We start from the raw sequence: 24703 nt of genomic DNA on the forward strand, positions 1-24703 counted from the left end.
CAGACGAATACCAATTCAAATCCCAAAATCCCGCTTGATACTGGCAGGCCGAATAGTCCCAGTACCATTGGCCTTGGCTTGGATCCACCAAATCCAGCACGTACCACGCCGAAACAGTGCAAGCGCTGAGTGACACACAATACTCGAGGCGAATGAGACGGCCGTTAACTTCAATCTCCTCCGAATGGTACCACTGTTACGGAGCAGACAGGCACCAGCGGCTATCAAGAAGGATCCGGTGACGATGTAGTAGAAGCCCCAGGAAACGCCCGACAAAATTTCCACTTGCCGAACGTGGAGCCCCAAGGCTGCAAATTATGTCACGCGAGCTCAAGAATAGTTTCCAATAAAAGCAGCGAGAGAAGTTGAATGGTTACCGATAGCGTCCGCTGTGCTAAACGCCAATCCGCACATAATCTGAATGGTACCCAAAGTGAGGAGACGACCCCCAATTGCATGGCGTATAGTTCATTTTTTGTGTTGCAGCGCTGTGGGTGTACAGATTCCCCGCTACGGGCTTTTCTGGCATCATCCTGGGCATCTTCTACATCATCACCGGTTCAGTGGGCGTGACTGCCGGTTCCAATGCCCGCAACCCCGTCGGTTCGGGGCAGCGTCTGGGCAGCACTTCGCTGGAGCTGAGGTTCTCGTTCATTATGATTTCCTTTGGCCTGATCAGCTTGTGCAGTGTTATCCTGCATGAAACATGGTATCCCGCATACCACTGGCATGGATACGAAATCGCCGGCGCCCACCTTCTTCGTCATCGTCCTCATCGCCAGCATCGTCATGTGTGTCTTTAGCACCCGAGCGATGAACGCCATGCACAGCAACCCGGTGACGACGGTTACGCACCTGACCCATGTGGTGCCGCAACCGGAGATGGCGTAAAATGTGGGACAGTATCCCTGTCAGCAGTTGGCCGCTTATTCGAGACTACAGCCGTACAAACTGCCGCTGCTGGGGTCTATGAATCGGGACAGTAGTCAGAGTCATCTGCGCCTACGCTTCAGTGCTAAGCTTGTTAAGCATTAGTGCTTACATAAATGGGCGTCGTCGCAAGCAAGTGTGACTGTAAATTTTGTTGAATGTACTGCACAAGCACCTAATACTGTAACATCTAGGGTCCCAGACGTTTGAATACGGTATTTTAATCTCTGTTGTACAAGCCAGTCCGGACGATGAGCTCGAATAAATACAGCGGAAATATAACTGTTTCGCAATCCGGCGCGCCACGCCAATGTCTACGCGTAGCATGAATTTGAAATGGTTTGTAAAGCCATGATGTAAAAATAAATCTTGGAGGTATTAAGTAAAATATAATACGATAACGGACCACTTTATATATCGTAAAAGACATTTAATTAAGCAAAAAATAGTTTTATTAAGCTTCTTAAAACTGCCAATGAAACTTAAGCAAGAGTTTAGAAAACCTAAGAATTACCCAAGAAATCTAAAAATAACCTAAGTAACCTATGAAACTTAAGAAACCAATAACGAAACACAAGAAACCTAGGAATAACCTGTCACGTCTTGGCACAGGTATTTATTGTGCCACTCTGGCCGGATAAACTATAATGAGTAGAATACCACAGAATATCCCGTCCTCTGTAGGTCACAAAATTTAGTTGCTACGCGCCAAAAAAAAATATTAGTCACAAAATTATTAGTCACAAAATTATTAGTTATTTAGTCACAAAATTTAGTTGCTACGCGTCTTACACTAAATTACAATATTCAAAAATGTTTGCGCCCTTGTCTTGTAATCAAACCCTGAACAAGTCGTACTTGCTGTTTCGGAATGTGGACAAAAGTCACAAAACCTGTTGCCAAACTGTTAAAAGACAGTTTTGGCTGCACTGTTTGATCAGATGCAGCACTTTTTTTCTTCCTTATCGCCATATTATTAAAGTTGAGAGAATGTTTCGATCAGGTACAGCGTTCTTAACCTAACAGAAAATTCTTAAGACTAAAACACTATCCATGCGAAGTCCAGAGATCTTTTCGATTCGGCAATGGCCACTCCGCAGCATTGGTAGCCAGAAGGAAAGGGTCCGACAACAATTGAGGAGCATAGGGTCTGCCATCCACGTTACGAATAAGGCATCGTTCGATGAATCTTTGCAACAAGTCTGGCAGACCAGCCGGCATAGCCGGCTGCCCTCCTGATGCAACGAAAAACATTGTAGGTGCGTCTCCAAGGACCTCTTCTCTTTCCCGGAAGAAACGAGGTGGTCTGCCGGTTACCATCTGGATGATCACACAGCCCAAGCTCCAAATGTCGGTTCGACGTCCGACATTCCCACTCTCACTCACCATTTCCGGTGACATAAACGGATGAGTACCTCTGCTCTTGGACAGCTCGTTGGCTTTGGTTGATTGTCCCATTATGCCTTTAAGATCTCCCAGATCGGTGAATTTCAAGTCACAACTATATGCATCAGGGCTACTTAGGACGATATTGTCGCCTTTGACGTCTCGATGGACATATCGTTGCTCGTGGAGGTACGCCAAACCGTCAACCAATTGTTGTGTCCATTTTTGTATCAAAGAAGCCGGCACTACATTAGTCTTGACATATTTTCCAAGTGAACCACCTGAAAAAGTCGGAAATCATAAGATAAGGAAGACAAATTTGGTTTAAAAATACTCTTTATTATAAGGAAGGTAAAATTTGGTTTAAAACATGACCTTAATCACAAACTCAGGTAAACTGGGGTACGAAGATGCGCTTTTGTTGGAAAAAAAGGACGGAAAACGCATATAAAGTGAAATGCCCAACCTCGTCGTAGACCTATTTACGACCTACTTCGGTGGAAAACCAAGGTACATTTTGAAACAGCCAAATATCCGGGGACAAAGCTTGCTAAACATAAAATAATAGTGTTCTAGTCGTAAATGTACTCTGTGCTACAGAAGCAGCAGTACAGGGTAGGTGAACATTACACGACATTGGGGACAGTACAGAGTAGGCGTAAAGTGGGCTCTTGAATTGTCCAAGTTTGCAATTAGCTTCAATAAAAAGCACAGTAATTATGATTTAAAAAATTTAACCTTTGAGGCCACATAAACTGTCATAAAGTGTGTCCATGAGCACACAGACAACTGACACGGTGTGTATCACTGTACAGATATTCTGCATTCCAAGTTTACCAACTTTTTCAAACATGAAAAACCCGACAAAAACGTACATACCCTCGCAGAATTCCATTAGAATCTGCAACGTGGTCCGCTCCATGCTTTTGATATCAGGATGCGGTCCCGTAATAGTTTGGTGAGCGAAATGTCTCACTAAATGTCGATGTTTCACTTCTAAAAAGCGCTGCAATTGCTCTGTTAACTGTTTGAGTAACTGAGCCCGTTTTTCAGGTACTTGTTCGTCAACATGCACTGTTTTCAAGGCCAAGATCTCATTTGTATCCATTCTTCTCGCACAGTATACGTTGCCTTGATTTCCAGAGCCGATAATGGTCCTAATGTTCAGTTCAATAACGGAATCACCACCTAAAGCCATGGGGATACAGAATATTCCGCGTCTAGAGGGCTTCAGTTTCTACCAAGCGTATGCTTTAAAAAAGCCGGTAACTGCTCCTTTGCGTGGAATACTGCAGTTTGGTACTACCAAAACATCTGGTTGCACGACTTTCTAGTGTTGAAAACATCTGGTGTGCGATGCACGACAATTAATCTGTAGTGTGTAAAGATGCTAGTACTGAAACAACTGAATAGGCAACAGTATATGCTGTAGTCAGGTTGCCGATAATAATTATTCTGAAAGCAATAATAACATTATTATTATGGCAGCTAGAATGAAGCACAGTTACCTAACAGAACTGTCATACATTATCATAAACAAGTTAGCGAAACGGTTCCATTCAAGCTCACGGCATGCGAACGTTTTCGACGGCAATTATGGACTGTTATCGTTCATGCGTTTTTATCACTTGCACAACTGGATTCTGTTTAATCGCTGATTCAGTAAAGAATCATCTTGAATAATACACCGAGCACAGTCCAAACTTCTTAACTGACTAAATTCTGAATGTCCTTTGTAACACTATTGTCCGAAAATAATAGTCATCCACGATGCGCGATCGCGTTAATTTAGTGCTGGAACTTTAGGGGCTACTGCAAGCATCGTAATGATGTAGTCATGCACAACGTTCGTAAGCAATTGGTGCCAGTACAGCAAGTACAGTAAGTTGGCAAAATTTGCAACAAGTTCGGTTAATACAGATGAATACCGGCGAATATAGCTTTCGGTAATTATTGCGGTAATGTCGAGTAGATAACTTGAGAGATTGTGTTTCGGTTTTCCTGCGCTTGCTTCGAGATTTAATACCGGCAATTTTATACTGGCTTCGACCGGCAACAAATTCCTAGTTAGATTTCTATAACTTTACATGGGCTTACAAGTATTACACCGTTGTTTGAAAACCGCGGGATTATGGACTTTACGGACCGGATAACAACGTTTGGCTTAAAATGCCAATTTGCTTACGGGCAAGCAGAATGTATTGGGAATTCCAAGAGCGTTTATAAAGCTCAAGTGACAGCAAGTGAGCATCCAATCAATTCTGGCTTTCTAGCTGTAAAGCTTATAAGCTTGACCCCGGAATCAGCTGAAAAAGAGGAACTTCTGGAGCAATGTAAACGCCTTATATCTCTGAGCGATGAAAATGTGGCAGTTTATAGGAACGTAACGATCAGAATAACTGGAAAGAAAGGGTACACGGAGTTCGCAATGGATTACTACCCAGGTAATTTATTACTGTATTTATTGGCTAAAGGAAGTAATCTCGTTACACCGGCACATCCAGGTAATTTCGAGCCTCTAATTTAATTTTTACCGTATGTTTCTACAATCCCTTGTCAGAATTCGTGTAATGTTATTTCCGAAAAGGATAGTGCGCATATGCGATTGGTAACTCTTGATATACAACTGCAAAACAATAAGCATAAAGATGAATATAAACAGAAGCACCCAGTCAATCAGTGGTCTCTGTAATTAAAGAATACGTAGTCTATTCGAAATTCATGTTTACACACACAATATTTAGAATAATTTTATTACCAAATCAAGTTTACAGGTTTTTACAAATCTCAAGATCGTTGTAGGCACCCGATAAATTTGCGCTACTATTACGTTGGGTTTCCCCCCGCCGTGCACGCATACGTTACATCGAACTAAAAAGTATGTGGAACTGCCTCCCTAAACCAGTGATGCAATCTCATCGAGCGGCCATAGTAATTTCGTAGTAATTTCAAAACTTTCGAAAATAAAAATTTGAAATGAATAGTAGAACCTTCTGCTATGCAGTTTTCTTTAAGCAGTTTCCATATGTGCATACGGAGATCGCTTAAACAAAACTACGTACATGTACATGTGTGCAGAATTTCGAAGGCCATCGTTTCTCAACTTGATGTTACACAATTGCGTGCTATCTTCGAATTGCGTGCTCTTATTTGACTAATAACTTTCGTAGGAGGTTGTGCACTAGCGCACAATGCTTTTTGCACTAGTGTGTACGAACCTTCTGCCTACAAAACTTAAGAATTTATTCTGATACTGGTACGGGTGTTATAAGCGAGCTATCGCAAAAGAGTTAACAAATGGATCCGCATGCACTGACTTTACCGAATTATTTTGCTAACCGCATCCTAAATCGGGCTGTATTTTTAGATGGCAGCTTAAGAGACACCATCTATCGCTATGACAAGGAACGGAACAAGTTAACGGTAGCAAAATTAAATGACTGGTCCGAACAAATGGCAAGCGGCCTAAAGTATCTGCACCACAGCAATATAATTCATGGACACTTGAAGCCAAGTTGCATCCTGGTCGAACTATTACTAAACAAACAAGTACGGCTGCGCATCGGTGGCCTGGATCGTCATGTTGCTCTGCACACCATCCGCGCCACATCACCTGATATTTGCACACATCCGCGACAACATGCGCATGCAGATCGGGAAGTCGACCAGTCTGTACCGGTCTCCGGAGATGGCACACAACGTGAATTCCGATGCCGAAGTAGTGTTTGGCCCTGAGACGGATATCTGGAGTTTGGGACACATTATACTAGAACTGGCTGAATGCTGCTATAGAACCGAAGAAAATGCCGGTAACCGTATGGCTGCTGCTGATTCGGACCTTTCATGGATGTGGACCCTGGTCCGAACCGCCGAAGGATACGTGCCCAGACCGTCGGAAAGTGTTCCTAACGATTTCAGGAAAAACGTTCTTGAAGTCTGTTTGCAAAGCGATTGTAATAAGCGACATACGGCAGCATTACTGCACGAAACACTAATAAATGCAAACGGTAAAAATAAGAAGTTATGGGGAACCACATGGCAGACCGGTATAGAGGAGGGTTATGCGGAAAACGAGGTCAATGATATGGGCAAAGCAGAAACCGACAGGAATATCATAGCTCCTGAAGCAGCATATCCCGTGGTAGAGGAAGTGGGAGGCGCCTGTGAGTACAAGACTACGTTTCCGGAATGTTATATCGGCCAGGGAGCATTTGGCAGCGTCTTTAAGGCTACCATCACCAAACGTACTTATCAACCAAATGAAAGCCAAAATAATTATTTGGGGCCGTCCATAATTGCCGTTAAATCGGTGCGGGTGGATCGCGAACGGAAAAGTCAACTTTGCGAAGCAGCTGTTTTGCTCAAAGAAAAAGACCGCTGGGAAGCTTTAATCAAACTCCGGCATACGTATTTGGTGGCTTATCACAAATTTATCCTTATATTGTGGAAAGACCATGCAAAAATCGATATTTTGATGAACTTTTGCTCAGGTCAGTCACGATGTACATAAATTTACCCGGTGTTAGGCTAGTTCATGGGGTTCGGGGTACATTTTTTGGAAGCACCGAGACTACCAGAACATTGGTTGCGTTTATCTCTATTAGGCGACGACCACTTTATGCCAAGAAAACGACATCGTTATTATTGTTTTTCGGCTGCTTTTCGCAATTGTAACGTGTACATTAGCGACGGCCACGGGTTAAGTCTGGGCTGGTCTCGAGTTACTCTTACATAGAGCACAGTTAGGCTGTCTTTTCCAAACTTAACATTGTACACGCTGTTTTGAACAATGTGCAAATTTTCGTACATCCCTTTCTGCAGTCTATTTTGTGACCGTCGCTACTCGCAGCAGTACTTTAGCTGGAGCTATAACAAGGCGTTGAGCACGAATAAATACAGCGAAAAATACAGCTTCATGGGTTATGCCAAACTACGCACTCCGGCGAGCCACGTCACAGTGTCTACGCGTGAAATGCGTCTGGCAAGGTCGGTGAAAGCCAAATATTGATGTAAAATTGTGATGTATGCATGTATGTAAAGAAGTACGTAAATAAGTATGACTTTAATAATACAGGTTGACAGGAGCGAGCTCGCAGGATGACTAAATATGAAGTACGACAAGTGGCAAACACGCACTAACAGAGTTGCTAAGTACAACAGGAATAATACGTAAACGTAGATTCACGAGAACACCACAAAAATAAATCTTGGTATGAAGTAAAGGTCGGTGCTGCTTGCACGGGAAAACACGGGCGTCTGCTGCGTGCACGGGAAGTCGGCACAGGTGTTTTTTACGTACACGGATTTTTACTTGTACCGGTTTGCAGTACCATTAAATTTTGACAGCTTTCAAATTGTACGAGTAGATGTGCCATCAGAACCTAGGGTAGATTTTAAGAATAATGTTTCTGAGTCAGAGTTTTGGCAACCCTTCCGACGGAATGCGCAGGATGGAGTGGTGTAGTTTACATGACATAGACATACAGCATCAATAGAACGTGAACGTGCATCTTAGAAAAACTTCTTTCAAAGAACCCACAATATATATCCACAATATAGTATATATTGTGGAAACTGCGTATCCGAAAATCGACGTACAAACGAAATTTAAAAGCTTTTGGAGCGCTTTATCATTCAAAAAATTCGCGAAGTAGAAATTGCCCGTGCACGCAGCCAGCGCCCGTGTAGGAATCCCGTGCCCACAGCCAACACCCGTGTGGACCCCAGAAGATAGCCAAAATACATGGTAACCGAGGTGAGCGGCTCCAGAAAAACTTTGGCCGCATTAAGCAGAGCCGAAATGCAAACAGCCGAAGACTCGAGCCGATAGTTTGTTCCGGAGCGGAATGGTATTTTTCTGTTGTATTACCGATTGTTTGTGACGTTCAGTTGTAATAAGAAACGGTGTTAGGGTACTTAGGTAAGTGTCGAGCCGAAATAAAAATGTGCAGGTTGAACCTTTGCTTGTCGTGCGTCAGAATGTGAATTATACAAGTGACATGAAAAAATACTGTCTTTTAGCTGGCGATCTCGCGGACATGGTTACAAAACATCATCAACATCAGCATCCTTTAACTATACCAAGTATGATTACAATGATGTCGCACTTAGCTAGTGGTCTCAATTTCATCCACGAGAACAATTTCATCCATGGAGATTTGAAGCCTAGCAATATTTTTATCAACGGAAGGACTGGCCCGAAAGGCTGTTGCATGCTGCTTATCGGCGACTTAGACAATGCAGTGCCTATCCAAGACGGCAGGATAGATAAAACGGCGCTCCACGGATTTCAGTACACTCCGGCGTATGCGTCCCCTGAACTACTGAAAGCGGTAGCCCTACAGGTCTGCGAGCAGAGCCTCCAGCGGTCCGATGTGTGGAGTCTAGGGTGCGTGATGTTGGACCTCGCTAACTGCTGCTATTTGATCGGAGATAAGCTTTTTCACAATCCGGCAGATCCACACGACCGAATAAAGGATGATGCAAAAGGCCTAATGCTAAAAATTATTCAGGGTTATACTCCTTTCATTTCGGATCAGATCGAAGAAGTGCCAAGGGACCTTATCCGATCCTGTCTAATTGCAAACTGCGGCCAACGGATTACGGCTTATCAGTTATGGGCAAAATTACGAACAATTATCAATAACTATAGTGATGACGTCCGTCAGAAAACATTCGGCCGCAATTCGGTGGTTGTCAATGCCGCGAATGGTCATCAACTGTTTCAGCCATTTTCAGTTAAAGAGAAACCCTGGTTTTATTGGATGAATAGATAAACAATTGTAAACCGAGATTTTTGGTCGGGTCGCCTTCGGGGTCGGGTCAAGTTTTCTGGTAGTTTTGCAATGATTATGGGCCTGTACACGGGAGCCTGTAGCCTCCCTTAACGATTATTTAACAACTTATGATAGTTGCATTTCGTCATAGTTGTATGGCAACAGGCAACAGCTACCCTGCATGCATCTCGCGATCAATGCCACGGGAGAGTCATCCTCATCACAGAATGCCACTTGGTCATCGTTCACCTTACGCAAATAAATGAACAGGCACAACCGCAAATACCTAGTTCTGCTAGTCAAATAGCGTCGTGCACGTTACATGTGTTGGCCAATCCAGTGGATGAACTGCACTGAAACCGGCGGTCAAATAACGGATTGGACTGAATAATGCCAAATGCTAATTTCCATATCATATCACATCCTTGAATAAGAATTTAGCCATCTTGTGCAACACATCTGCCATCATGTAGTTTTTGGGAATTGAGAATTCCTCCACGTTGTTGTGCTGAGTCAGCCGTCAACACTCAAAAATTGTTCGCAGTGTGATACTACGAAGTACGAGTAGCAGCCGTGTGGAATAGTCTTATTAAACTACAACAGAAATGTCAGATGTCCTAAATTCCGCGCCTTATAGGGTTCCACTAACGGCGTATCTTTCGCTTGAATTAGTTCACGATGGTGTTGAAGAAATTTTCTGAGCTCTCCAAAACTTTCACAGGACAAAAGTCGCTCGATATACTCTTCCAGTTCATCTGTCTGCGGTAGACAAAGATCTCCTGTCAGGTCAAGATTGCATAACCAATACAGATGACTCAAAGCTCCAACTTCAAAACTAAGGATTGTACTACGAGTAAACTTCAAGGACCTTAAGCGAGGGAAGCCACTGAGATCTCGTTGGGAAATCCGAATACCGGTACAGTTTTCAAACCGCAGCGATAACAAATTGTAGAGGTGGAGACCCTGTAGGAGACGGCAATCAAAATTCGCAGTATTTCCTATGACCAGTTTAACGATCAAATCGGAAACGGGCGAAAACATTCGACGCTGCAGACTAGTCTCGTTAAAGATCCATACAGTCATGGGGTGATCTCTGTCCATAGTGCGTATTCTGAACAAATTTAAAACGTCAAGCCGATTACCACCCGGCCAAAATCCTGCCTTTATTCTGTTAGCCGGTAGTGCATTCACGTTAGGCGTCGTGCGGGGATAGAGAACGTTTGTCCACGTGTCGCATTCATCCACATTAGTCACTCTTCTCGCGAACCGCGGCCACTCGTTGTAAAGAATCTTGTATTGTATATCTGGCGAGCAGTAGAAGAACGATTCGCGAATGTTAGCGAAGGATTGCAGTTGGTTTGCGGTAGGACGGAGAACTTTTTCTGCGAAGCACTTTCGAAGAATACCCTGCAACGGATCTGAAAAATACCACGGAATAGTGGGCCGCATACCAGCTTTCAGAAATGCCGACGGATTTCTGAATCGATTGACTATTAAGGCGTTTTGCATTGCGGCGTCATTTTGAGTGTTCGGTGTTTCTTCGAAACAATATCCTCTTATTTGAACTTCTGCCATGTCCAGCAATATTTGACCGAAATGCCAGATATTTGCTTTATGGACTTGATCTCTGGAGTAACCTGAGATCTCCTCCGGTGCAAAAGCGTAACCGGTGCTGGTACTCAGCATCTCCAGCCTCTTATCCGGGCTAAAAAGGTCCAACAGAGATGGTGTGATAATTATTTTTGCCGTCTGATAGATGCCGCAGGCATGCTGATTGCATAAATAAACTGAATCAATTGTTATAGGCTCCCCGTCAATATGATTGTCTTGAAGATACTGCAGTCCGTGTAAGATGTTAATACAATATGTTCGAATTTCGGTCATTGACAGAGCGAAATTATCCATGTGCCAACGTAGGTTAATATTTTCTGAGAGAAAAATTAATATTTTTAGTGGCTATAAAAATTGCTGCATTGGATATACAGAATTCGACTAGAATGCTGTTTAACAATTCGACGAAGAAAACAATTGTATAACATACCAGGTTTAAAGTAACAGTATCCGGAAAACCGTAAGACGTCTGTTGACAGCAGATGTACCGTGGCAAACTTAATAATGACGTCGGATCTGATAATCATTTGCTGCACCAGATAGCTCAGCTTTGAATGGGCCAAATCCTTTGATTCCAAATGTGAATGCGGACTCGGGATAACCCACTCTTTGCATATTTGTACGGCAATAATATTCCCACTCTGCACAGATCCACTATGCCGCAACGGCATCACTGGCGGATAGATGCAGGAAGACAATGTGGGCATTGCATCGGTGCGAACCTGTCTAGACAATCTGTTTTTCAATGGCAAATCCTTTCGGTACACGAAATGATGGAGTAAGATGGCCGCGCCCGGCCGATCCCGTGGGTCGTCCTTATGGGTTAGGTATACTAAGTCAATAACTGCTGGCGGCATAGCTTCGTTCGTAAATGCAAACCATGGCGGTCGGTCCTCCTCAACGTAGAACATATTTGAGTTGATGTCAAAAGTATCAATAATTGTTTGCGCTTCTTTGGCGATCTGCATGCGTTCTTCGAATAAGTACAGTACGATTCTTCCAAAAGACCAGACATCGGTTTTACTGGTTAACTTATCAAAGCACCCTGCGCCGGTACACTGCAGCATTTCCGGCGACATGTACCAGTTGGCATAGCGAGAATAAGTATGATGATTCTTCTGGATTTGCTGTCGCAGATACAGCTTTTGTAAGTGTTTATCCATGTCGCTCAGTTTTGGGGTAAAAAACACCTCATTGGACTCTAGCATAATGTTCCACGGATGGAGGGCTCCATGTAGCGGATGCAACGTTTTTCTTTCTGTAGAATGCAGGTACTGCAACCCGAGTAGAATACCGTGCGTCAGTTCGGTAATCTGCAGCAAAGTTGGTGGCACTCGACGATTACGACTAAGGAAATCTCCCAAAGAACCCACTAAAAAATAAACTGAAAATCGTACCGTAATTTGCATTTACATCAAATACAGCTTGCACATACTTCGATGTTTTTCGCATTATCGGTGCTTTCGTTGCACAATTTATAAAAAGAAAGTCTCAGCTACTTTATCTCTAAAAGTGCGCTTAACGAAAACGTTGCTACACAAAACTACCAACACTTGTAGAAAGGTCAACTCTAGAACACGTACTCCACAAGAGCATAAGCATCTTTCCGTACATGCGGTACTCGTACTATGGCATGCACTTTAAGTATCTGCATTATTAGGTATGAGGTGTTTACCGACGAGTATTTAGAACGAGCAGGATCTAGCTAACATTACCCTAGCTTTTCTATTCTTTATGGCACTATTAACAGTTTACCTTCACTGTAGTACTTCATCCGCAGTGTTAGCGCGTTACGCGACGCCGATTCGCAAATGGACAGGGTGACCACATTTGAATGGTTCAGCTCACATAACCGCCTAACTTCGCGGTTGTAATCTGCATTGTCCAAGTCGTCGGCTGTAATGATTTTAATGACATTTTGCACATCAGACGACCGAAGCCGAAATTCTCCGTGCAGGCCGATTTGGATGCACCTTGCTGGAAGCGGACAAGCCGCCGATGTGCTGCCCAGCCTACAAATATCTCAGTATTAAGCATGCCTCGTTTCAGCTTCCTGGAAGCGCAGATGATTTACCAATCCAGGGCACATCCCGTATTCAGTCTGCTTGTCAAGCGTTGATACCGCCACACATCGCCACCCGCTCTTGATTGTATTAGATCAGGATGGTTTTGCAGATACTGCTTGAGCTCTGCAAATTTGTTTTCACAGCGAATTCTCTCAATCAAAGCAGGCTCAGACAATCCTGCAGCATTATTGTCCAAGATAACCATTTCCAGTTGCGGTATTTCGCGCAAAACGTCTTCGTGAAACTGAAAGAAACTGCATTCGGGAACCTCGAAGCAGCGAAGTTTAGGGAACACTTTCAAACAACCTGGTCCAAGCACAACGTCTTGGCAGTGGTATAGCCGGAGACTCAGCAGATTCGGCAGGTTTAACTCTTTGAAAATTTCACAATCGAGACCGCTGACCCCAAAAATTGTCAGATCAACAACTAGATCGTTCGCCGGAGAAAACGCTACCTGATTGAAATTGTTCAAGCTTCGCAGTTCAATAGCTAATGGCCGATCACTATCGAAGTTGCGATACTGCAAAAACGTTGGAAAAATTCCGGCTTCACGTCCAGCTTCCGCTACCATATCTATTATTTGAACTTCATTTTCTTTTGCACCCGGGTTATAACCATTGAACACCTGCCCCATTTCACCCACAGTTAATGGACGCATGCAGAAGACCGGCAACATGGTGCTGTTAACGACGGCTTCTAGCGGCATAGCAGTCCGGAAGAATACATCTGCAGCCAGTTCCTGCAATGAGGGTCGCTTTTCCTTCACCCGAAAACACATTTCTAGTACGCGACGAACGCCATCGGCAAGCGTAGTCGGCACTTTGGGACGCCAGCCGTCCCGTAACCACTCCATAACTGCACCATTGGACACATCTGCACTCACATTTCTGGTTTCCGTTTCGCCATTTTGCGCTAATTTTTCGAACTGCAACTCAGCGCTTGTTGCCATCTGCAGCAGGATATGTCCCATTCCCCAGACTTGTTGCTGGCTGGACGCGTGGAGCAAACCAGAAATCGATGGTAATAGCGCGGCTTCGGGAGAAATACACCGACCGACTCGTCTCTGGTTTCGCAGTAATTCGCTGTTATTACTTTGTCTTACAAAGGTCTCCATCAGTAATTCATCCAAATAATGCACCATATGTATTTTGGCTTGCATGAAAGTACCAGTCATGTGTCTGGAGCAAAGGGACACCATATAGGAACATATACCCTGAATGCGCAGTCCTCTTTCCTCCAGAAACATTAAACCCTCCAGTAGCTGCCGACAGTAAATCTTAATATAATTCCAGGGCAATGCTAATTTTTCCAGGAACAATTCAAGGTTCTCGCCTACAATAAAATACAAAAGTTTATCGTTCAGAAAACAGAGTGAACTGATGGAAATGTACTTACTACATATTATTTCGAATTGGTAAACGACGCTAATGTAATCATGGATATAGCGTAAATAACACTGTAACATTGGGTATATGGACTGGTGTTGTAGTCCGCAAAAACGGAGCATTTCCTTGTCTCGGAAAGCGTATAGTCTGTCAAGAAACCCGCGATCCGCCGGCATTCTAAATTCCAGCAAGCATGGGAAGATACTTTCCCATATCAGCCGTTTGCCGAATTTACCATCGGCATGGTCCACTGTTGTAACGTAAAACTCGTTGCTCTGTTGAACACGGTGTATTCGTTTAATCTTAGTATAATATTGTTTTTCCGATTGCTGCTGCGACAGCGGACGATAGTATTCGGTACCCAAGAACTGCAGAATACGAAACAAACGCTGTCTCTCTCGTTCTTCGAATGGGACATCCATAGCAAAGATATAATGCTGCTGCAGCTCTTCCGCAGTCGGCCGTTCATATGAGTGCATACGACGACACAGATGCATCAGGTCCAGCATCCCTGGTGGTATGCGGGGCAACAAGTTGTCCACTAGCCTTTTTGCATTTGCTAACATTGGTAGTGTGTCTTGTGTATAATATGGGTTGCGCATGATGTCTAACCGCAGATTATCATACGATGTTTTATTTACCAAATCCCACAAAATGTCACCAAAGCTCCATATATTCCAAGCACACTGTTTTACAAAGTCTTCTGGAGTGGCGTTATTCATGTCTTTAGACGTGTCTGGTTTGGTTGCGCTTTTTTTAACGATGGGAGGAACTCGTTCAATGCCAATTATTTTTGGAAAAGGAGCCTCCCGCTGACTGGACTGATTCAACAGGATAGATGTGGAGCACAGGTTGCCGTGTGCTATTCCGATTCCATGTAGAAACGCAATGCCTTGCAAAATCTCATGTGAAATTTGCAAGGTTTGCAAGATATTGAACCTGCCCTCGGATGCAAAAAGGTCGCGCGCTGAAAAATAAGGAACATAATCGTATTACAAGGCGCATTAAGGAGCGGAAAAGTTTAATGAAATTTTGATGTTGTAAAATTGTGCTGTTTTAAGCTGTTGCATAACTGGTGTACCACAGGTAATAAAGACAGCAGGCGCATTACTGTGCAACGGCTGCTGTCCAATGGGCACCACAAAAACCGTCTTATCTTCCCAGTAAATGCAAGTCTATTCACTTCTTGTTCAGTTGAACTTCAAGTGCAAAGTACTAAAAATTTGGCGTTCTGGAAGTGCCATTTTGGCAGCAGTTACATGGATCCGCTGACTGCGAAACGCAGCAACCCAGAAGAAAACCCGAAAAAAGTTTTGTTGATCGGATGTGCCTTGCCCGGATTTTCCAGGCCATGCTCTCCATGTGACTCGAGCTATCCGAGACTCCTGTTTTTTTTTTACAGCACTCACTCGGAAAGTACTCCATCAGAAGTCCTATACGATCATGCGTTAATGAGCCGGCATAGTAATAGTTGGTGATGTAGGGATTTTCCAGTGTACGCAGTCGCTCGATTCTCGTCCAGTCTCTGCGTTTGTTTGGTAATTCTCGGGTGAAGTACTTCACAGCTAATTTCTTCTGACTTTCAGGGAAATCTATCCGCACAATTTTATCATCGTCGCCGGTATGGATTGATTGTCCTTCCACGGCCAGGTCGCCATCCACGAATATGCCTGCGTCACAGACAACAACTAACGCAGGCATTGTCGGCTTCGGTGCCGGTAAGTTTCAAAACACTTGACGATATGAAAAACCAAAACGTGTGTCGTATGACTGAGAATGAGGAAAACGAGGTAAACACAAATACAGAGGGGAAAACGGTTTTGGGGACACTGGAAGGATTTGGAAAAACCAAATAATGAATTGTCGAACAGTATGAGAAACAGTAAGTATTCGGTAGCATCCTTCCAGTGCAGCTTTTTGCTATCTTTATCTTAAACCCTTTTCGCAGCTTTTCTGTTCTAGTTTCTGCAGTACGATAATGATTCCTTTGGGTTGTTCTGTTGCTGGATGTTGTATTCTCCGTTGGCAGTGCTCGTAGAGCCATAGAGAATTAAGAGATTACGGCAACAATTCTATTGCATGCTACAGAGATACCAAACCGTAGATAATTCAAGCACTGGCTTCGAACAAATGAGATATCGCGTGAAAAGACAAAGCGCATAAATGAACCGGTCAAAGTTTATGAGGTGAAGGTTTTCTTTACAGACAAAGCCAATGGTCCCCTATAAAAAGAAGAAACTAAAAACCCGCCGACCGCAATTAAGAATATAGTTCTTCAAGTGAAAGCGACTGAAACGGAAAGTCCATCTGTATGACCGAAGCAAAATACGCATTGTGTGGTTTTAGTAAGCAGTATAGTCAATTCAATTACAAGTCAATCACACGGTGACACACTAATGGTAAGTAACACCAAGCGAGGGGCAAAATATCCGGCACATTATTTAGGTGATTTCGAATTATACACTTTGAAAAATACACAAAAAAAACAAGAGGTCAGCAGTAACAGAAACAACATATTTAGGATTATTATCGATTTAGGCATCGAAGAGACTGGAATAAAATACATAATTTAAGTGAAGGGATTGCCGGTTTCAACCGTAGCGACTACGTAAAAATCGTGACAGCCCAAGTGGTCGCGGGACATTTTGTCGTGGACATTGCGCCAAACGTGTTTCGCCGCAGCGGATAATTTGTGTTTGGGACAACTCGTTTTGCAGTCGTTTTGTTGTGTAACATTTGGTCGCGCGATTTTCTGAGAGTCGACAAATTATCCACTGGTTTATTGCAACGTACAGTCATATGACTACTGTATTTGCCACAAAAACGATTTGTCCTTCGACGAAATGTCCGTAAAACCGAATGACCCGCGACGACCTGTCGCGTAGCCGCAAAAATATAATTTTAATATTTTCAACACACAAAGATGATCTCCTGGGCCTCGTACTTTGTAGTTTAGTATACTCTACGTCTGGAGTCTGAAATGATATGAAGAAGTAGACGCTGAGGTATTTTAGTGACTGAACATTTTTATCATTATATTCGATGTTGTTCGCTGCTAATAAAAATCCAGCAAATATTCCGTCATACGTAACCGCATTTGTTTAGCGAAACAACATTTGCTTATGCGTAACCATCTTAGGCAGTTCGGGATACAATGGTGCACCCGCATGGGACACCTTTAAAAAGAAAAGCAAAATGTTATGTCAGTGTTATGGTATCGGCTTTGGGCTTGTTGGCACGAAGAGCTGACATGATACGGGAGCCATAAACGGACATCATGACGCTGACAATGAACATCAGAAAGAGGAATGCCAATTCAAAGCCCAATAACCCCACTTCATACTGGCAGACAGAGGAATTCCAGTCCCATCGGCTCTGGCTAAGATCCATTAACTCAAGCACGTACCAAACCAACACAGTAGCAGCGCTAAGTGAACACACAATACTGGAGGCGAAGGAGACGGCCATTAATTTCAATCTCTTCCGAATGGTACCATTGTTACGGAGCAGAAAGGTGCCGGCGGCCATTCCAAAGGATCCAGTGACGATGTAGTACAGGCCCCAAAATACGCCGGACAGAATTTCCACGGGGCGAACATGGAGTCCCAAGCCTGCAAATTATGTCGCGCGACCTTAAAACAAGGTTCCAATAAAAGCAGTGAGAGGAAGCTGCCCGCTTACCGATAGCGTCCGCTATGCTGATCGCCAGTCCGCACATAACCTGAATGGTACCCAAAGTGATTATGCGACCCGCAGTGGCTCCAACTTCATCCATTTCGACAAACACAAGTGGTCGGCCTTCATTAGAAAAGCTTCAAGAAAAAACGTCTGGGTCACAAGCGACAAACCGTTTTCGACGATTTGATTTTAATTAAGTGGCGTTTTAAGACGCGGACAGTAAACATCAGTATGCAGCAATGGTCGGAAGGTATTATGGATGTAACTCAGCGGAAAGCGCGCGCATGTTGCGTACGTATGTCGACAGACTGCGGTTACGATCGTAAAGATACTAAGGACACACATCCTCTTATAGATGGTATCCGACAAGCGGTGACGTCGGTTTTTCCTGTTTACATGTTCATGTTGCAAATACGTAAGTCCAAGTAACCATTAGGTGCAACCGGCCGTATTCGGATAACGTACTACGAATATCATCAGTTGTCATCGTGGTGTAGTGGTTATCACATCTGTCTGTGGAACAGGAACCCCCGGTTCGAACCCGGGCGATGACATTTTTCGTTTTTTGATTCGAGATCACGACTACGTGATGCGATTTTTCTTTTCGCCAGACTGGAAGCCCCAGCGTATGTTTTTTGGACAATCGGACGTGCAAACTTTAGTTTACACTGCAAAATTACAAAAAATTCCCTGAATATAAAAAGATTGCGCCCTGATATACACGTAACTAAGTAGCTACCGAATACGAGACACCGGCTACATATTATTGGTACAATCTGTACGTACTTCCACTTCTAAACGTTTGTCGTGCTTGATACTGAATAATTATTAGAAAAGCGCAGAAAGTGCTACTCTCGTTACCGGCGACACGTTCACATTCCTAATCTGATTTGTGATTTGCATCTCGTAATTAACCAAGACGCAATATCAGGCATCACAATATACTAGACGCCGATGGTATCTGTGCCTATGTGGACGAGTAATCAGTGAAAATGGTTCGTATCGCGGATTTAAGATCCATATCGTCGCGTGACAATACGTTAAAAGAACAGAAAGCAACGTAAAACACTTCTGTTGCAACGAAGCAAATAATTCCAATAATATCACAGCACTGTTACAGCAATGGCAGCAAATCATGTTTATAAGTAATTATAACTGTATATGTAGGTTCGAAACCATGATGATTCATTTTCCTCACAAACAACACGCGGTGTGCATCGTCACTTAACGCAACTTTCTCCGAATAAACTGATAAAAATCCTATCAGTTAACATCTGTTATAACAAGACTTATTTAATACCAAGCACCAAATCAATCACAACGTATGTGTTCCTTAGACTAACTAGCTGGTTATTTGGTGCCCGTAGCATAATTTCTGTGCCCTTGTTGTTAAATTGTGTTAGCCTTACTGGAACTGCGAGCCACCAATCGACCATTAGAAAAATGAATTTCGCAGCGGCTAACGCCACTCCCATGATCGCCATCGGCGTCGTACAACTGCTTTGCGGTGTCGCCATCTTCCTTGCTGAAGTTTTATGTAAGTAGCAACAATATTTTATAAAAATGCTTTCCATGATTAGAACTACATTTTTTGACTGATTTACTGTTTATTTTCCGTTTATTTGTTATCAATGCAATAAAAAATTATATTTCGCTTGAAGTGTATCATACAGACTGCATTTGTAGCGCTGTCGCTGTACGAATACTCCGGGACGGTCTACTCCGGTATCGTCCTGGGCATCTTCTACATCATCACCGGCTCCATCGGCACAGCCGCCGGATCCAGCGCCCGCAACCCCGCCGGATCGGGGCGGTGTTTGGCCATCGCTTCGCTCGTGATGAGCATCCTGTCCATTCTGAACGCTTTCAGCATGATCATCTGGTGCAGCGTTTTTCTCGACATCGCATGGTATCTCGACAGCTACTTTTTCATTATCCGCTATTACGGAGTCAGGGTGGTGGGCACCCAACTGGCTTTCTTCATCATCGTCTTCATCGCCAGCATCGTCATGTGTGTCTTCAGCACGCGTGCGATGAAAGCAATGCGCAGCAACACGATGACGACGGTGACACACGTGACGCACCTGGTACCGCAACAGGGGATGGTGTACAATGTGGCACAGTACCCCGGTCAGCAGTTTGCCGCCTATTCGGCACAGCAGCCTTACGGACAGCCGCCTGCTACTGCCTATGCCTACTCGGGACAGCAGTTCTTTGCACCTCCGGCCTCGCATAATGTTTAAGCAGCGATTAACTGGACTGGCGCTTTATGGTCACGAAGTAAACATATCGCTTAAAATGATGGAAGTGTGACTGTAGATTTTAATGACTCTGTCTTCTCTGTCTTTGGTACATTTTGTTGTACTGTGTAACAGACAAGCACGAGGAGATCACGAGTGAGCTTTATTGTACAAATAAAGTGGGAAAAATGCTGCGTGATAGCAGGAAAGCAAGAACAAAGCACTGATGGCTAATAGCAAGTGGATGCTAGGAAGGTTCTTGAGCGTCTGATGGCGTGAAAGAAGCAACTGGCGGCAACCACGTGCTGTGTGCCATCAGCTGTGTGATGATGCGCAGACTGGACTCTATCCAACGCGAGCGTATGAACGCTGAGTCATACTGCGAGAGAGGAACGAGAGAGCAAGTGTGGCTCAGTGTATGCGCTGCGTATATCCGCTTCAGCGGATGAGTACAGTGCAGCAGCACACGTACGTACAAGCGAGAGAGGCGATAACGGCAAGCAATGAGTGCAAGTACGTCCTGTGTGGACCGTACGCACCAGGCGCAGTCGTACGCCTCTGACATGCCTCTGGGCGGGAATCCGAGCTCCTGCGAAGGATGCTCCGACTCGGTACCGCACCAGTACCGCACAACTCTCCGGTCGGACCCATGTGGGGTCGCCGGTACGCGTCCTCTGGCAGTGGGAGTCCGGTGTCTGGTTGACCGTCCCTTCTTCACTTCCGAACCCATGAGTGGAAACCACTCACGGCCGAGAAATCCGGAAGCCGCTCGGGCGTGTCGTTGGACCGGTGATGCATCTGTTGGCTGGCTTCTTGCTTCTGTTGGCATCGGAGAACAATGTGAAAAGAAAAGTGTAATGAAAGTTTATGCAGCGCGAAAGAAAGTAAATAAAGTTTAATCACAATTCCAGTGAGCAAAATGGGTTACAAAACAGATCTGTCAAAGAGATCGAACTAGAAAAATACAATTCCGTTTGTTAGGAGAAATGCTAAAAAAAATGCAAAAATCTGTCCGGGGGTCCTATTCCGACTAGGATGACGTCCACGGGGCAGTTGAGTCTCCACGGGGTCTCCTGTCCACATTCATCCGGTAAGGTTGGGTCCGGGGCATCGGTTCCCGGGTTACCCGTCGTAATAGGTTACATTCACCGAGGTCGGATAAGCACGGTTAAACACTTACTTCCGACTCGTATCCGTCCGTTAGGGATTGAGAGGCACTGTTGCGGTTGCAAATGCTGAGGCATCCTCTCTGAAAGGGGAATAGGACCGAGGTCGGTTTGACCAAGGTCGGCCTACCGGTAAGTCGACCGGTGGCGGGGGGTATTCGGCTATGTTCCGAATTGTTAACGTTCCGGTCGGAAAAAAGCTGTATGTAAGTCATGCGGCCTTTGTGGTCGTCATGTACAGCCATTCCGTTCAAATGTGGTCGGTTACAACCGCTAAATCTGCTACCACGAGCCTAGTTTGGAGCAATCCGAGTCGAACTGGCTCGAAGGTCCGATCGGAATTCGTGGTTTTCGTCAATGGAGGTGTCCAGTCGACTTCCATCCGGTGTGTTCCATTGTTATCCGACCTTCGGTCGAGGTCGGTCATCCTGTCCGTCGGTAGTCGACTAGGGTTAACCTGCAATTACATGCCCGTGTGGGGCCACACAAGTTCCTTCAAGTCGAATTCGTCCACCGCAGACAGCTGTCGATCTTCTTCCGTCGTGTTGACTGGATTTCCGACTTCCGACTAGTAGTCGGTTATGAACGACTTCGGAAGGTCGGATGAACTGTGTGTTCATCCGTCCGAAGGTTAAATTTCTCCGTTATGAGGTCGGTTCTCGACTTCCAAATGGCTTTGCCGACTTGTTGTCGCATCCTTCCGACTTATGCGCGCTTACTTTCGATCTCGACTTGAGGTCGGTTATCCATGTAGGAGTTCCGAGGTCGGTTATCCATTTCGGAGTTCCGAGGTCGGTTATTTTCCGGCTTCCTCATGTCGGATAAACTTTGCGTTTTATCCGCCAAAAGGATAAGTTCTTCTACTGGGAGGTCGATCTCCTACTTCTGATTAAGTTTCCGACCTGTTGTCGCGTACTTAGGATCTCCATTTGCTGACTTCCGACCTCCGTTTGTGGTCGGTTAGTTCGAATGACTTGCCTCTGGGCCGCCAAGTTCTGCGAGGTAGGAGTTTCCTTGGCATCTGTTGGCCGAGTGACTGGCGTTTCATCATGCAGTTGTGCCGGCTTACAACGCTAAGGCCTTTGTGGCCCTGGTTGCCGAGTCGAACTCTTTGGTTTTAAACTTCATGCACATGCAAGTCCCTGAGGTCGTCAGATCCGATTCTTCCATTTTGTTTTGTCGCGAACCTGAGACGCCTAGCCGCTTCTGTTGGGGGTAGACGACTCACGTCCGCGGGAAATTTTTCTTTGCCGGTGACGCTGGCCAACTGGCCGTTACTGTTGCGGGCAGGTGGTTACCGCCATCGGGGTTCGTTAAGGGGGTGCAGGTCGAGTATTCTAACTCGGTCTGCCTAGGATGTTCCATTGAAGACATGGGGAAGCAGGTCGCGGCGGAGTCGTTGGAGTGGCGGCCAAGTCACCGTCGCTGTTCCTCTTCAGGGAATGGCAGCACGTTCGCGACGCGCGTAGTCGTGGTCACCGGTGAATCGGCTGGTTTACCCGAGGTCCTCCGGGGGAGACTGCGGTTGGACTCCGGGTACAGGTTCCTAGTCCCTGTAGGTCTGGGTTCAAACGGAGAATCCGGTTGGGTTACCACGTAACTACCTCTGGCTTTCGTCCAGTCTTCCTGGTCGGCTTCTGTTGGCCGTTATGGTCGACCTGTGTGGTCGGCCATAATGTCGACTTCTCGTTAGTCGGCTACCATGTACTTAGTCGATCTGTGTGATCGGCTTAAGTAGCTAATCGTGAACCGGCCTTCTGATGTGGCTATCGTTTCCGAAACCGACTTGTGTGGTCGGCTTGCACAACCGACCTATGTGGTCGGTTAATGCAGCTATGTCCGCAATGTGTCCAAGTTATGGGTGAAGTACGAAGTCGACCTTTGTGGTCGGCTCAAGTACGGGTAGTCGATTCCGAGTGTTCCTGCGCTGTTGGCGACTCGGCCGAGGGATTTCCGCTGTTTACAATGGTGAAGGCTGCTCGGCTACCCGGTTCCAAAGTTGGCCACGGGCGCTTGGCAAACATGACGATGAACACGCAGCGACGTATTCCACGCCATGTTAGCGTAATCCTCTCGGTCTATGCTCCGGAGTCGGTTGGCCGGAGTAATCTTCGTAGCTGATCGTGGTTAATGGCAGGATCTGTACCATGTAACTGACGGTCGGCTCCATGTAACGCGGATTGGGGCGTCTGTTGGCTCCAATGGTAGCAGTCGATTGCGATTTACTATCTTAGGCCGGGGCGTCTGTTGGCTTCCGGTCGTAGCAGATGTGGTTCGCGATCTGCCGGTGCCATACCGGGGAACTGAGGTCGGTTTGCCCAGTTCTGTCCAGGGGATTCCTCGGAAGACGTACCGGAACGGTGGAAAAAGCCGGCTTGTCAGGTCTAACCACTCGTATCCGAGTCAAACCGAAGAGTCCGGCTGACTTGTGTAGTCGGCATTCTGGCAAAGTCATCGTTGACATCCGCTGTGTACATGGTTGGTCGGTTTCTGTGAAAAGAACTGAAGGAAAGTGTCCATTCCGAAGTCGTTTCTCGACGGTGCAATTTATCCGCTAGACTGTTTCTCAGTCGGGTCGGTTCTCGACCGTGCCGTTTCTCGGCGTTAAGTCCCCTTAGTTGTTCCAAGTGGGGGGATCGAGTTCCAATGTGGGAACTCGATCTTAACTGAGTGGGACTTCGACGGGTTTGTCGCCGCCGAAGTAGTCTTCTTCGTCCTCGTCGTCCGGGCGAGGTCGGTGGTGTAGCCGAATGTTCGGATCCCTGGGTTTACAAGTTGCCGGGCCACTCCGTTGAGACGTTTCGTCGGTCTCATCCGTTTCGTGGCCGGGGCGATCCGTTTTACCCTTCTTCGATTCCCTGGCCGCCTATTTTCGGAGCCTCAGCGCATACGGTCGTGCGCCGGGTGCTATGTCGTCCGACATCCAAGGTTCGTAGGGCGACGAGTTAAATCCGCTGGGCAAAGTCTTCTTTTCGCGGTACCAGCTAATAAACCGAGTTGCGTCGTCGCTGGGATCTACGTGATCCTCTCGAAAGGCATACTTTGTCGCATACCGTTCGTGGGTGTACAGCAAGTCGCGCATCCAGACGGCGAGGATAACACTTCTCATTGCTGTGCTAAGTTGGGCGATGAGGGTTTCCAAGGCCACTGGTACCATCTCAGTCTGGTACAGTCCGTACAGGGTATAGTGGCAAAAGTAATTGCCAAGTCGGGCTGCGAAAATGAATCGCAGGAATGCCGTGACTCCGTCTTGGGCCATGTCGACTTCACCTTCTGGAAGATACTGGGTTAAGTCCAGTGCTGCCCGAGCCGCGGTAATCACGAAGGCTGGATGGGCGTCCGTGATGACGAACTGGGCAATACTTTCCAACTCGTCGTGGGGGTATTCCCGAGCTCCTAGTTGGCTTGCGCGCGTTCCATCCGGGCTGTAGAGTGGTACATTCAACAAGACCGGGTCGGTCATCG

General features: G+C 45.5%; 5 protein-coding genes and 1 non-coding gene across 7 annotated transcripts; 3 read left to right on the forward strand and 3 right to left on the reverse strand.

Moving 5' to 3' along the window:
- Positions 1-1784: 1784 nt before the first annotated feature.
- Positions 1785-3822, reverse strand: LOC129599306 (uncharacterized). The gene is made up of 2 exons (XM_055497517.1): positions 3196-3822; positions 1785-2597 (listed from the first exon to the last, which is right to left on the reverse strand). Exons 1-2 carry the CDS (start codon positions 3512-3514, stop codon positions 1978-1980), a joined length of 939 nt encoding a protein of 312 aa, XP_055353492.1. The 5' UTR covers positions 3515-3822; the 3' UTR covers positions 1785-1977.
- A 353-nt stretch (positions 3823-4175) lies between these two features.
- On the forward strand, positions 4176-9302 carry LOC129599297 (uncharacterized). Its single transcript, XM_055497509.1, has 3 exons — positions 4176-4760; positions 5684-6806; positions 8338-9302. The coding sequence occupies exons 2-3, from the start codon at positions 5897-5899 to the stop codon at positions 9090-9092; spliced, it is 1665 nt and encodes a 554-aa protein (XP_055353484.1). The 5' UTR covers positions 4176-4760; positions 5684-5896; the 3' UTR covers positions 9093-9302.
- LOC129599296 (uncharacterized) lies at positions 7553-16117 on the reverse strand. The gene is made up of 6 exons (XM_055497508.1): positions 15564-16117; positions 14165-15121; positions 12778-14101; positions 12459-12715; positions 11134-12075; positions 7553-11020 (listed from the first exon to the last, which is right to left on the reverse strand). The coding sequence occupies exons 1-6, from the start codon at positions 15853-15855 to the stop codon at positions 9687-9689; spliced, it is 5106 nt and encodes a 1701-aa protein (XP_055353483.1). The 5' UTR covers positions 15856-16117; the 3' UTR covers positions 7553-9686.
- Positions 16118-17207: 1090 nt separating this feature from the next.
- Positions 17208-18042, reverse strand: LOC129599333 (uncharacterized). 2 transcript variants are annotated; one of them, XM_055497546.1, is made up of 3 exons: positions 17836-18042; positions 17649-17765; positions 17246-17330 (listed from the first exon to the last, which is right to left on the reverse strand). In XM_055497546.1, exons 1-3 carry the CDS (start codon positions 17927-17929, stop codon positions 17290-17292), a joined length of 252 nt encoding a protein of 83 aa, XP_055353521.1. In that variant the 5' UTR covers positions 17930-18042; the 3' UTR covers positions 17246-17289. The 2 variants fall into 2 exon arrangements, with proteins under 2 accessions (XP_055353520.1, XP_055353521.1); XM_055497545.1 differs by having other exon boundaries at positions 17208-17765.
- A 272-nt stretch (positions 18043-18314) lies between these two features.
- Positions 18315-18386, forward strand: Trnah-gug (transfer RNA histidin (anticodon GUG)). Its single transcript has one exon. It is a non-coding gene; the product is annotated as a tRNA-His (tRNA).
- Positions 18387-19099: 713 nt separating this feature from the next.
- Positions 19100-20256, forward strand: LOC129599311 (uncharacterized). Its single transcript, XM_055497522.1, has 2 exons — positions 19100-19369; positions 19519-20256. Exons 1-2 carry the CDS (start codon positions 19276-19278, stop codon positions 20073-20075), a joined length of 651 nt encoding a protein of 216 aa, XP_055353497.1. The 5' UTR covers positions 19100-19275; the 3' UTR covers positions 20076-20256.
- The last annotated feature ends 4447 nt before the right edge of the window (positions 20257-24703 follow it).

The sequence above is a fragment of the Paramacrobiotus metropolitanus genome, unplaced genomic scaffold (genome assembly GCF_019649055.1).
Source record: "Paramacrobiotus metropolitanus isolate TYO unplaced genomic scaffold, Prichtersi_v1.0 Parri_scaffold0000143, whole genome shotgun sequence".
Classification (NCBI taxonomy): Eukaryota; Metazoa; Tardigrada; class Eutardigrada; order Parachela; family Macrobiotidae; genus Paramacrobiotus; species Paramacrobiotus metropolitanus.

Coding starts and splice junctions, on each gene's coding strand:
- LOC129599306 (XM_055497517.1), bottom strand. CDS start 3,514: ATGGCTTTAGGTGGTGATTCCGTTATTGAACTGAACATTAGGACCATT. Junction 2,598..3,195: donor TCTAATGGAATTCTGCGAGG/GTATGTACGTTT, acceptor CGACTTTTTCAG/GTGGTTCACTTGGAAAATAT.
- LOC129599297 (XM_055497509.1), top strand. CDS start 5,897: ATGTTGCTCTGCACACCATCCGCGCCACATCACCTGATATTTGCACAC. Junction 6,807..8,337: donor TTTGATGAACTTTTGCTCAG/GTCAGTCACGAT, acceptor ACTGTCTTTTAG/CTGGCGATCTCGCGGACATG.
- LOC129599296 (XM_055497508.1), bottom strand. CDS start 15,855: ATGCCTGCGTTAGTTGTTGTCTGTGACGCAGGCATATTCGTGGATGGC. Junction 14,102..14,164: donor CCAATTCGAAATAATATGTA/GTAAGTACATTT, acceptor ATTTTATTGTAG/GCGAGAACCTTGAATTGTTC. Junction 11,021..11,133: donor ATACTGTTACTTTAAACCTG/GTATGTTATACA, acceptor TTTTTCTCTCAG/AAAATATTAACCTACGTTGG.
- LOC129599333 (XM_055497545.1), bottom strand. CDS start 17,929: ATGGATGAAGTTGGAGCCACTGCGGGTCGCATAATCACTTTGGGTACC. Junction 17,766..17,835: donor CAGCATAGCGGACGCTATCG/GTAAGCGGGCAG, acceptor CATAATTTGCAG/GCTTGGGACTCCATGTTCGC.
- LOC129599311 (XM_055497522.1), top strand. CDS start 19,276: ATGAATTTCGCAGCGGCTAACGCCACTCCCATGATCGCCATCGGCGTC. Junction 19,370..19,518: donor CTTCCTTGCTGAAGTTTTAT/GTAAGTAGCAAC, acceptor CTGCATTTGTAG/CGCTGTCGCTGTACGAATAC.